At 42.3% G+C, this 13,095-nt stretch overlaps 1 protein-coding gene across 1 annotated transcript in view; it reads left to right on the plus strand.

Annotated features, from left to right (window-relative positions):
• The window catches only part of RIPOR3 (RIPOR family member 3), a 67,778-nt gene that overhangs the window by 13,596 nt on the left and 41,087 nt on the right, over nt 1-13,095 (plus strand). Inside the window, exon 2 of the mRNA XM_032804042.2 lies at nt 10,720-10,848. Within this exon, the coding sequence (XP_032659933.1) occupies nt 10,748-10,848 (101 nt within the window). The 5' untranslated portion in view covers nt 10,720-10,747. The remainder of the gene's footprint in view (nt 1-10,719; nt 10,849-13,095) is intronic.

Genomic DNA, 13,095 nt, shown 5'->3' on the forward strand with positions numbered 1-13,095 from the left:
GTTACATTAGCTAACTTCCAGTCATTGGGTACCGAAGCCGATTTAAAGGACAGGTTACAAACCTTAGTTAATAGTTCCGCAACTTCATATTTGAGTTCTTTCAGAACTCTTGGGTGAATGCCATCTGGTCCCGGTGACTTGTTAATGTTGAGTTTATTATTTAGGCAAATGGCATTTAGTTCACTGTGGCTGAGCCTGCAGTCTAGTTTAGATGTGATCTAGGACTCAAAGGGGCAGATCATTGAAGTCAATAGAACTGTAACAGTTTGCACAGGCTGGGGATATGCCACCTAGTCTGGTGGCACCATGCTTGTGCGGCTCTCTGAACAGAACTTTTACTGAATCTGACATGTTCTTTCCAAACTTTTGCCTCATTAGTTCAGCTTAGAGGGGGTAAAACATCTGTTTCTAAGTAGAGCTGTGTGGTTACTGACTGGGTTTTTTCTGCAAAATCTCTAGATCTGCCCATTTAAGACCAATGGTTTATAAGATCTGGAGTGGGGCATTTGTGAACTTCATCTCATTAAAAACCAAACCAAACCAAATAAAATCAGGGAGTAACAGCATAAGATATTATGGGCTACAAATGACAGAAGCTTGTGTGCCAAGATTGGATAGAACAGTGCTTTGGTGTGATATAAATGAAAGGGCAAAAAACACAACACACCCTTGTATTGGCAGAAATCCTTATTGTCCCCTGTAAGGAAGGCACCATGGCTGGGAAGCCTTTGTGTGTCAGCAAAGAAAACAGGTTACACAGAGCATAATTGCAGAGATTAGTACTGCAACAGCAATGGCTAGACCTCTCCACCTCTAATTCATCAGAAATCATAACTTTTCAAGCCTTGCTTGTTTATCTTAAGAGAGATTGGGCCAAATTTGTCCCCAGCAAAATTTCCAAAAACGACTAATGATTTGGGGGACCCTTGGCTTCTGGGTGCCCAACTTGACGTGGACCTAACTCGCAGAGGGTGGGTTTTCAACACTTGCTGAAAATCAGCCCTCTTTAAGGTGCCTCAAGTTGGGCACCCAAAAATCACTTGTGAAAATGTTTACCTCTTTTGTGTAACTCCATCACCACTCAGCACTTCACTGGATTGTGCCTTATGGAAATAATTTAGCTTTAGATGTCAACAAAGAGAAGTTATAGAGTAACTCCATTCCCAGTGACCTGATGTTTTTTATTCATTTCCATTTCTCTATCTGCCATGTGCTTCTGGAGACTAACCCTGTTTTATCAGACTCATTATTTTCTAGGGAGCAAGAGTGGAATGGCAGAATGTACTGTACATCCCACATCTCCCATGGCCCTGCTAGTTGCCTATCACATCAAGTGTCCTGGGGTACTTGAGGGATCAAAGCCTGGGTCATGTGGGTGGCATAATGGCTAAGATCCAGATTTTTAAAAGATACTTAGGCCTTGCTGTGCTCATCATTGCAATGCCTAAACGATTTAGGAGCCTAAATCTCAGTGGCAAAAGGAAACCAAAATCCCATAGACTGTTGATGAGATTTAGACTCCAAAGTGCCTGCATTACTTTTGAAAATGAGATTTAGGCTTCTAAATCAGTTAGGCATTAGCGCAACAACACCTAAATAGCTTTAAAAATCTGGACCCGAGTCCTTAGGAAGGGAGGCTAGTTTCATAATGACAAGACTAAATGAGAAGTATAATGGCTCCTTCTTATGTTGCCAGAAGTCTGCCCTGGTAGAAATTCCCATACACTGTGATTTGCAGAGCTGGCCTCTTGGAGATATTTAAAGGCACCTCATGCTGCTGAACATCAAACTTCATTACTGCTTAGGCATACCTATCCACTTTGGCTGCAGCGTGCATGCACATGTATGTAGGTGCCCGTGGGACATTACATCACCATGGTTTCCAGCAGAGGTTAAAAAGAAACAGGAGAGTCTGAGCCCTAAAGCTCCAGGGCTTTCATAGTAGAGCTACAGGGGAAGTTTAGCTCTAAGTAGCAGGCTGTTTTCTCTGGGACCAGCCACTAGAGGGAGACATAATCACATGCACTTAGCCTGTATATTACATTTGTACAGGCTTGGGTGAGAGGTGGGAGGAAAGAAGTGTGCTACAGGACAGATGTGTGATGGAAATACTCAGGATTTTCCAGTTGACAAAGGGAAGCTTATCTGTGGCAGTGGCTGTAGAATTTGGTGCATCAGTGCTAGGCCGACTTTTCTTGTCAGAACTAGAAAGGGCTGTTTGTTGCTTGTAAATAGTTCCCTTTCTTAACACCATCTGCTTATTCTCTTGGTAGGATTTTTTTTTAAGTTTTCATTAGAATCCATCTAACTGCAGTCTCAGCTTCTGCCAAAGCAGAACAAGCTATGAGTCAGGCTAGCGTGTAGAGCCTGGTGCATTCCAGAATCCCTGGTTCAGGCTTTAAATTTTGTCATCAAGCTTGAAATTGAAACCAGAGGAGCAAGCAGCAGGATCTGAGCTTGTAAATCAGCTGGTAATAGATGGATTGTTCCCTGCCTTTCCCTGGGGAAGAAAGCAAAACTCAAGGAATGGCACTAGAGCAGCCTCACAGTGACACCTCAGTGCCACGGGCAGAGCCCTGATACAGGCAGGCATGAAGCCACCCCACATACTGCAGGAAGCAATTCAGCATGTGGACGAATGAGCGTGCCACATGAGTATGCCACATATCAGGGAGGGAAATAAACTGCACAAGGCTTGTGGTTAAATCCAAACCGATTCTTGCCATAATATTCCAAAAGCATTTTAAAAATAACAGTGGGATATACTGCCTGTCCTGATTCTGGCGAACAATCTGGCTGGAAGAAGTGGGAGCTTTAGAACCAGCATGTGGCCTGTAACTTCTCTTTTCTGCTTCAACCATCTAATATCCTGCCATTAGGGGGAGAGTCAAAGTGAACCTCAAAACTAACAGCTACACCCCCACTCCTGAAAAATAATTTCCAGATCATTGTTTGAATATGGGTCAAATCCTGCTGTCAGGGAATGCAGCGTAAATCTGGAGTAATTCCACTGACTCTGGATTCACACCAGTGTCACAGGCAGCAGAATTTGGCTTTATGTGCTTAGACTGAAGCCAGTTAGAAATGCAATGGCATTTTGAATACATTATTTGAAAAGTGGGTCATGTTGTACTTGAGAGGCCGGGCCTGAGATCATGGTTGTGCTTTTTCTCTGCAATAGCTGGTTATTTCACAGATGCCATATGCAGCCCAGGGTTAGCTGTCTGAGGGGGATGGTTGTGATGCTATGCACTGGTGCAGGCAAACACAAGAGTACTGAATTTGGCTCTCGGAAGTTGTGTAAGGCCCCATCTCCTGTGGCTTCAGAGCTGGGTTTAATGTCTGAAACTAGGCAATGTGGGTGGAGATACGATGCATGATAAACCAGTCTAAAGTGTTCTTAAATATGCCTGAGTGAGAGGTATAAAGGGGAAAGTGATTTCAGATATTTGGTTTAAAAATAGATATTTAAGGGTTAAATATATTTTATGGATAACATTTTCAAAGCTTCCCAAGTCCCATTTGCCAAAGTGAAATAGGCCCTTAGGGGACCAACTCAAAGTCAATATGATTTAGGCACTTAGGAGTCTAAGTCATTCTGACTTTCAATGACACTTGGGCTTCTACAGACCTAACTCACTTTTGATAAAGGTATTTCGGCTTCTATGCTTCCTAGGCACTATTGAAAATGTTACCCTGTACCTAGAAGTCTGTTAGGGCCTCAGTGAAACTGTCATGGGACTGGGAGTTCCACAGCAGCAGGTGGGTGGGTATGGATGTAAAAACAAAATCTTCCCCCTTACAGGCTGTGCATCTGTAGCAGAATTGCCCTGTATCCACTACTCAGCCTCAGGGCATGAAGGGGTGGTTGGCTTGTGAATCTGTGTAGTCACAGAGCCACTGGATACCTTCTTTCTCCTACCAGCTTTAGCTTGGTCATGCAAAGCTGCTGCCAAGCACAGCTCTATGACAGGCTCCCCACATCCTGCACAGCAGACCACGCCAGTTCGGCTGCCCATGTCGCATTATGCTCCTGGGGAGTGTGGGGTGGAGAAGGTGCAGAGGGGAAAAAGCAGAATTTGATCCTCAACATGTTAGAGGCAAGATGCAAAACTTTGAATGGATTGGGGTGGGATTTTCTAAAGCTCTCAGGATTGTGCTAACTCTGCTCCCATTGGCTCCAGCAGTTATATCCAAAAACAATAATTAAAAACTGTATATTTTACAAGCTCTTTGTGGAAGTCGTAAGGATGGCTTATCTCCAGCCTTCTTGGAAACCTGGGTTCGTGCTTTGTTTGCCAGCCTGAGACAACAAGCTTCAGTGCCAAAATAATGATGTCTATCAATTAGACTTTCTGGACTAAGGCTGAATGGCATGTGAGCTTTCTGCACTTCCTTATTTCTGTAAGTTTCCAAGTGCAAGTATACATCTGAGGAAAGAGAGTCCATTTGTATGCAATATACATAATGCTGTGTGAAAATAGCCCTATGAGAAAGGATTAAAAAGATGATGTTCCCATTCCAGGACTTAAAGTGGCCTTTCCAGCTCTAGAAAAATAACTAGAGAAAGGTTCTTTAGTTCTGACATTAACAATTTTACTGCCATGACAGGGTAATCATCTAAAAGGAAAGTTGAAAAGTTAAGTTTTTTTAATCATAAATTTGGAATGTTTATCTAGTAAAGTATCTAGTGAAGAAGACATTGCTACTGAGGTCAGTGGTCTCTCTAAAGAATGCCTGAGAGCAGAGATTACATGTAGCGTGTACTTTCCCAGTGAATTTAACACTATGTTTATGTAAAATAGAGCCTTAATTCTTCGTTTAGTTTGCTTGCTTTTTATATATCTTCAAAATAACTAATGACCAAGTTCTGAAACTATAGACATGGGGATTTAGGTGAGGCTATTCACGAGTCCCAGAACTGCAAGACTGGGCCCTAAATCTAGGAATGTGTACTTAGCACCTTATCTGCACCCAATGAAGTCAATGGCAGAGCTCCCTTTAAACTCAGTGGTGCAGGATCAGGCCTGTAGTCTCTGGACAAACTGTGCTGGAGTCCATTGCTCCCAAGTTTTTCAATTAATGAGAGGGAGAAAACAATCTTTGATCATATGAATGTGATTAGAGCAAAATGAAGCACTGTTTGCAAAATGAGATGTAGGCCAGATCTATACTAGAAACTTTTGACAGTTGAATAATATCGGACAGGGTTGTGATTTTTAATGGCATTTTTATACTAGTGAAAGCTTTAGTGTACATGCAGTTATTTCGGAGCAAGAGGATGGGGCACAAAAAAACCCCAAAACCAAAAACCCTGTTGCTGGTATAGCTTTCATTCTGAGAACTGGTATAAGCTATGCCAGCAAAACCACATTTTTGCCAGTAAAACTGTACCTCCAGTAGGTAGATTTGCCAGCGTAGCTAGCTATATTGGCAAACCTTTTCTAGGTGTACACTAGATATTTTCAGAAGGTAATTCATTCCCGCCAGCACAGTTTGTCTGGCCATCATGCAGCAGGCATAAGCGCTGCAGACTGATCCATGTACTGTAGGCAGATTCATGTGAAGCTCCATTGACAGCCACAAAGCTCCAAATGTGCACAGGGATTGGCATATGTGGATCCGATTTCAGAGTCAGGGCCATAGTTCCTTATGTAAGTGCTGGGCACACTTGAGGCTACTGCATTAAAGGATTAAATTGTGATAAGACAAAGTACAATGACTCCCTTTGTCTTTCACAAACCTGCAGAAAGGGAGAACCTCGTGTATCCTACCCAGTCAATGCCAGTACTATGCAGCTAAAGGAAAATTATTTATCAGAAATAATAAGTAAATAATAGTAGTAATCAAAATAAAGAGAGGGGAAAGTAAGCATCAAGCAATATATGACAAAATTTAGAGTAATCTACGTAGGACCAAAAAATAAAAAAAATAAAAATGGTTTTTGGGTACTGTGTGTCTAACAAAGTCAACATCCAAAGTAAAAGACAAAGTAAACCAATGACATAACACATCCTCTGCTCAGTCACTTGTGTCTCACGTTACAGATTTTTGGAAGGACGGTACAATATTTTCTCAGTCTATACCTGTTAGGGATCCGAGATGATGTTCAGACTTAAGGCCTGGTATTCATCTTGCGCTCAACCTGGCCTCCATTTTTGTGGATAGTGTTTTGTAGCAGTAGATAGCTGAGCCACATTTTGCTGCATGCAGTGAACTGTGGGTGCAAATATGTATTAATTATATGGGTAGCCATCTGATATGTTGGTACAAATAGGTCAGGAGAGATCTAAGTACTAATATATGTATCCACAATTTATTGCAGGAAGCAAAACTCAAGTACAGTTATTTTCAGACACACACTAAATAGAAGCAAGTGTGTTTGTTTAATTAATAGAAATGGGATGTTTTACCATTTTATAGAGGCACATTAATGACTTCTCTAGCGAGAGAACAAATAAATTTCTTGGAGTCATTTAAAAAACCATAACTACTAGTTTAAAAGGACAAAACATCAGCAGAAATATTTGCAAAAAGTCAATGAGTCATATTTTCCTCATAAAATTGTTGAAACTATTGTGCCCAGAAACAAGCAAGTATGTGACTAGGGTTGGAAAAGTTTAGGGATAAACACAAACAGAAACCAGGTTTTTGTCTGCGGGGGATGAGGGTGGTTTGGCTTTAGGAATATCCGAATACTAACAGATTCTGACTATTGCAGGCAACCTGAGCTGACTTTTAGTACCTATTGCCGAGTATAGTTGAATCGTTGGCCCTATAGCCTGGTTATATGGTAACGGTGCAGCACAGTATTAAAGTGTCTTTGTGACATTGCAAGTTGTTAAAGTTGGGACAAATTAGCTTATTCCTTACATCAAAAAATACAAAATTTATCTTGAGGGAATTAGAATCTCATTCCAGCAAAATCAGACACTTAACCTTTGACTGAGTTAATTTCTGATGGTTTGGGAGATTTGCTTAAGCCCCATCAAACTGTGGATACTGACTCTCAGTCGCTGTCCTTTTTCCGCTCAGCTCAACCCTTCTACTCCCCCTAACAATTTCATCGCCCAGAAGCCTGCTCCTTACATTCGCTCTAATGTCTGGTATTTTACATGTGCTGGGCCCCAGTCAGCCACTGTCATCACATTTTATGCTTTCTGGGACTTCTGGGATTGGGAAAGTACCCCTGAGTCTGACCCCAAGGGTTAACTCCCAAAATTTTGAGATTTGAAGACCCGGACCCACCCAGGAGAGATTACCAGGTTAGAAAACTTCTGAGACTGATTTTCAACTAAGTTTTGCTGGAGGTCCTTGTCTGAGTCACTCCTAACCTGAGGGAGGAACTGGCTTGAGATATGGCCAGGTGCTTTTTTTCCCAGGATCAGTTGTAATGCAGTTCAGCACTTTTATATAGACCAGGGGTCGGCAACCTTTCAGCAGTGCTGTGCCAAATCTTCATTTATTCACTCTAATTTAAGGTTTAATGTACCAGTAATACATTTTAACGTTTTAGAAGGTCTCTTTCTGTAAGTCTATAATATATAATTAAACTATTGTTGTATGTAAAGTAAATAAGGCTTTTAAAATGTTTAAGAAGCTTCATTTAAAATTAAATTAAAATGCAGAGCCCCCTGGACTGGTGGCCAGGACCTGGGCAGTGTGAGTGCCACTGAAAATCAGCTTGCATGCCGCCTTCGGCACCCGTGTCATAGGTTGCCTACCCCTGATATAGACACACTGGCTTGCAAAACTCTGTGAGCCTCTCTCTAGAGAACTGTGCTTATAAATCCTCCCTGCTAAAAAAAGATGCTACCATGATATCCTACTTAAGGCCTTGTAGTCAGAAGTGTGAACTGAGCTCTGAGTCACCACCAAAAATATGTAAATGTTTTTTGTACCATGAGATGATTTGACTTTATCACAGTTATTTCAAAGTAAATAAAGATACCACCCCCCCCCCCAATGTTTTCTCTGAGGTTATTTCAGTTCCGTTTTATTCTGATGAGAAAAGCTTCTGTTCGTGCAAATCCTGCCAGCGAATTTCTTTGAAACATAACCCTAAATGTTGTAACTAAAGGGACATACTCAATCCAGCTGAGAACTGAGCCTACGTGAGTTTAAATAAGTTCAGGGCTGATCATGACAGTCACAAGGCCTGGTTCGCTTTACATTTATATCCACTTTGCATGAGTGTAACTCCTTGGAGTTCAGTAGTGTCACCTGATTTACACCAGTATAAATGAGAAGAGAATCAGGCCCAAGGTTTTTAGTTTAGTTACAGCATCATGTGTGATTTTGGGATCTGTAAGTTTCACACTTCCTAGCCCTTTGAACTTGGGACTCAGACCTGCAAGTCCTTCCTGCATAGGGCCTCTCACAATCTTCCAACTCCCACAAGCCTCCCTCCTTTGTCTGTGGTGTATTACCCCCACCCTCAAAGTCTGCGAATCTCCCTTTAAGAGCTCTTCAATGTCCATTACCACATCGGCTTGAGGAGTAAGTAAAATAAGGCAAGGTTCTCCTCCATACTCCTCCATCCCACTGTCAGACTCCCAACCCCAAGGGCTGGAAGACTGGACCCAGGACCCAGTCCAGCTTTCATGGGGTATGCAGGCAATAACCACAAAGCCATTCCTTTTGTTTCTTCCTCTAATAACTTGTTAGGCAATGACATTTTTTGGTAAGTTGCATGTTTATTTCAGCCCAGTGATCATGATAATGGGATGATTGTTCACAGAGTTATGAGCTTCTGAAAACTGCAGGCAAGAATGAAAGCTGTAATGCAACCTTAAACACAGTAATGGCTGCCAGACACTCACTCACAGCCAAAGAAACCAAAAGCCCCATGCTGTCTGATTAAAATGTGATTGGGGCACACCTTACAGAGCCACATAGGAGGGTTTCCATTGACTTCACTAGGAGTTGCATCAGACCCTTTGAGATCTTGTGAAGCTAAATGTACTAAGAGAAAAGATACTTAGTGCCAAGGTCCTTTTATCTTGAGTGGCTGTTGCAAAGTAGATGCTGTTTGGCGCCACAGCCTGACTGTTGGATCTTGTTCTAACACCTTTCAACTGCTTTCCCTTGGCTTACTCATGAACTCCCCAAAATCTGGACAAGCCAGTGAAACATGCAGGGATCTAGAAGTTAGAACTCAAGTAGTATAGGCAACAATTAGTTGAAAAGCTGCAAGTAAAATGGTCACTTCTCATTCAGGTTCAAATGATCAGATGGAAAAATATACATGGGCATGGTTAGGTGAACTATTTATATAGTTACTATTGCTGCAGATAATAATACTTAGAGGCCTTATACTGGGAAGGCCCTTAGCTTAGCCTAGAATTCAGGAGATACGTTCAAAATCTCTCATCCCTCCTGGGAAACGCAAGTGCTTTACATAGGAGGAGAAGTATCATCCTCCTCATCCATTGGGAAACTGAGGTACAGGGAGGTTGGGTACCATGCCTGTATTTGCACAGCAAGTCACTGGAAGAGCCAAGAATAGAACAATGCTCTCTGGACTCCAAGACTGCTGTGCTATTAATTGAAGCCATGCTGCTGAGGCGAGAGCCAGAGCAGAGGCACACTGAGCTCCAGGGATCTTGGCTCTGGAACTCATTCCACAGTGCAAGGCTCATACCTCTCCCCCATGGAGTAATTTGGTCACAATTCCATGAGAACATCCTTGTGGCCTTCTCCTCTCCCGCGGATATTTCTGCAGAGGGGGATGCTCTGGCTCTCACATTTTACTCAAACAAAAATTCCCCACTGACCTCAATGGGAGTTTTGCGAGAGTAAGAATGGACAGAAGATGTCAGGGTTTGGCCCTCTTCATGGCCCCATTTCAAAAAAGAAAGCAAAGCTGCTAGCTCTGGTGTTTACATTATACCAGCCTGTGGGGGGCAGGAGGGGAATTCTTCTGTATATTAACTGCCTAGGATGATTTTCTACAGCTGTTTTGTGGATGTGTCTGTTACTTGTATTACAGTATGAATTCTATACATATACAGTGGAGAACATAATTCTCCAGGAAACAAAAGAGTATGACTGATGGGAAACAGAAGTGAGGGATCCCAGGGAAATTAAACTCGCCAGAAGGGGAGAACGAGGCTGAGTTTTACTGATGGAAGAAGAGGTTCTGCTGTGGGCTCAAGCACCACAAATGAGGGCTCTGATCCTGCCATTAGATCCACGCTTGTGTGTGTGCGCACGCTTCATCCATGTTGTGCCCCATTGACTTCCGTGGAGCTCTGTATGGATGCAGGGCCCTGTTTTCATGTCCCTGATTGCAAGGCTGGGATCTGAGTACTGTTCTGGTATCCCAGAATGACTTGGGAGTACATGGGTTGCATCAACCTCCGTCTTCGACAGTAGGGCTGTTGCAAATTGTAGGAAGTACTGCATGAGGTACTGGGAGCCCTCCAGCCCCACTGGCTTCTGCAGCAGTTGCGGGTGCTTGGCCTCTTATAGGATGAGGTCTAGAGTTTGCTAAACAGATCAGCAAATGCCTGAGGGCGTGAGTATGTTTCAGATGACTCCATTGTTTATTAATTATAGTGTATGACAGAGAAAATGTGTTCAGCAGACAGATCTTTTCTTCTAGCAACTGTAGTGCCTGCTGTATTACTCAGTGGTTTCTCCTCCCTGCAGTGCAGCACTGGCTCAACCTGAACTGCCAAGCAGGTTTAGACTCATCTGTTTTCCTGTTTATTTCAGGAGGCCACGGACTTTCTGACCGGTTATCATGTCAGTGAAATTGACATTTGTCTCTCCCAGTGATGGAGGTGGAATCAGCAGGAGCTGTTCCTTTGCTGGATTCAGCACGGTGCAAAGCAGAAAGTTAGCGTAAGTAGAATAAAAAGTGAAAACAAATACATGCACCCTGAGCAGTCAGATATTAGACACAGGTCAACATTTCTTGCCAACCTAAATCCTCCCTGCATAAGGTGTGCCTTACCTTTTTTGTCCTAAATGAATGAGTACTGTTGTTGTGCACTGTTAAACATCTACTTCACCATGTTCTAGAGATGGCTGCACTTCAGCAGTGGATGAAGCAACCTTTGCTTATAGTTTGCATATCAGTTTTAGGCTACAAACTGCTTTGGGATGGAAGATGCATCTAAAGTACTATTTATCATTATCATTGTCACCCAATGTTTCTGCAGAGTCAAAAGCAGGTCTCACAGTATGGATCATTCTTCCATCTGGCAGGAAGAGCACAGCTGAGTTCCCCTGACATGTTGAGGGCAAAACTGTACTTACCCCGAAATACCTGCAAAATCTATTTTGCAAACTTGCTGCTAGATACTGATTTAAGGGACATGCATGGGAATTAAAAGGGAGCTGTTCACATCTCACACAAGAAGCAGGGTTGTGACAGATCCATGTTTGGATGGGATCCCAAAGAGAACACTGAGTGCTGCAAGCATTGGTGTTAGAGGGAAGAACCCCCCTGTCTAAGCTTTGAGTCTGTACCAAAGCAACAACCCTCTGCCAGCAGCATGGTAGTGACTAGCATGCTTGTGCCAATGCCATCTATGAGAGGAGACGTAAAACTTCCTGACTCCTTATAGTCCTTAAAAATCTCATGGCACTTTTCAGTAGAACAGGGGTGTTAGCTCTAGGTAATTACATTCAGCGCACCTACATTCCTCCTGCAGTTATTTTTATTAAATGGCATCTGGAGGCCCCAGATGAGATCAGGATGCCATTATAATAGGGACAGAGAAGGTCTGTTGCAGCTGAAATAGACAAGACAGACAAAGGGTGTGTAGAGGCACAGAGAAGATCAAGGGAACTGCCCAAATGTCACACAGCAGTTTAGTGACAACTGAGACTAGAACCCAGTTTTCTCAGTCCCAGGATCCTGTCAGCAGCGTGACCCAGTAGTCTTCCTTCCTGCTTGTTCTAAAGCATTGTGTAACATTGCTAGGTAGTGTTAAATAGCTGCCACTTCCACCCAAGAGTGGCTTGTGTTTCTGTGCTGATTGAAGTGATTCCTATATAATCTGTTAAATGTTTTTAGGATAATAATGCTATATAAACAGAAGATCAGCAGCAGCTCTGGCTGTCAACATATGCCAGAAAAATACCAAAGGGAACTGATTTGAATCATATACAAGTGCTGAAAAATGTCACAAAGTATTCCACTTCTTAAAGCAATCCTTGAGTAACTGCTTGTATCTCAGTAAAACACCTGGCACTTCTTATACAGTTCTTTGTATTTTCAAAGCACTGAACAAACTAATTAACTTGTCACCAAGCACAGCATTTATAAAATTGTGAATTAAAATGAGAACTTGACACAGGTTGGTAACCTGCTCTGGAAGTCTTTGCACATGAATTCATGAAATTCATTATGGAACCTGAATAATAGTCCTAGCATAAGTCAGACTGATAACTAAACTGTCGAGAAAAAACACAGTAAATTACATAAACGGATTTGAGCTTGACATACATAGTGGGAGTTCTTACAGGGAAGGAGTCTAGCAGAAAAAGAGTTGAACAGCTGTTTCTATAACCAAATCACCTCCAGCAGGCAAAGAAAACTCTAAATAAGCAAGTTTAGATTTCCCCTAAGATTACTCTGTTACTTTCAGCTGTAAAGCATTTCTAAACAATTTAGTCTTTATGCATTTTTTTCTATTTGCAAAATCTCATTGCCTCTTAACTCTTTCAGTAGAGGAAAGTTTTGCTCAGAGATGAGAACTCAGACATTTAGGAAAGTATTTTGAGATGATGCTAAGTGTTAAGGGCAAGACATTGCTAGTTGAAACACCAAATGACTTTCCCCAGCAAAGTGAATGTATTTACTGATTGCCTTTCCCTTCACAATCTCTCGCACTAGCACTTTAGAATGACACAGTAGCAGATCACAGGCAGACTCCCTTCTGAGCATACACTGACCATACATTGCATTTCTACAGCAGCTTCCATCTGAAGCTCTCAAAATGCTTTAGGCACATTAGTTAACTTACCATCCCAACACCTTCACGGGAGATAAATATTGTTATCCCCAACTGTAAAATGGAGAAATTAAGACACAGAAAGCCCAGCTCCTTGAAAGTATTTAGGCATCTAAGTGAAGGACTT

This window comes from Chelonoidis abingdonii, chromosome 14 (assembly GCF_003597395.2).
Source record: "Chelonoidis abingdonii isolate Lonesome George chromosome 14, CheloAbing_2.0, whole genome shotgun sequence".
In the NCBI taxonomy this organism is placed as follows: Eukaryota; Metazoa; Chordata; order Testudines; family Testudinidae; genus Chelonoidis; species Chelonoidis abingdonii.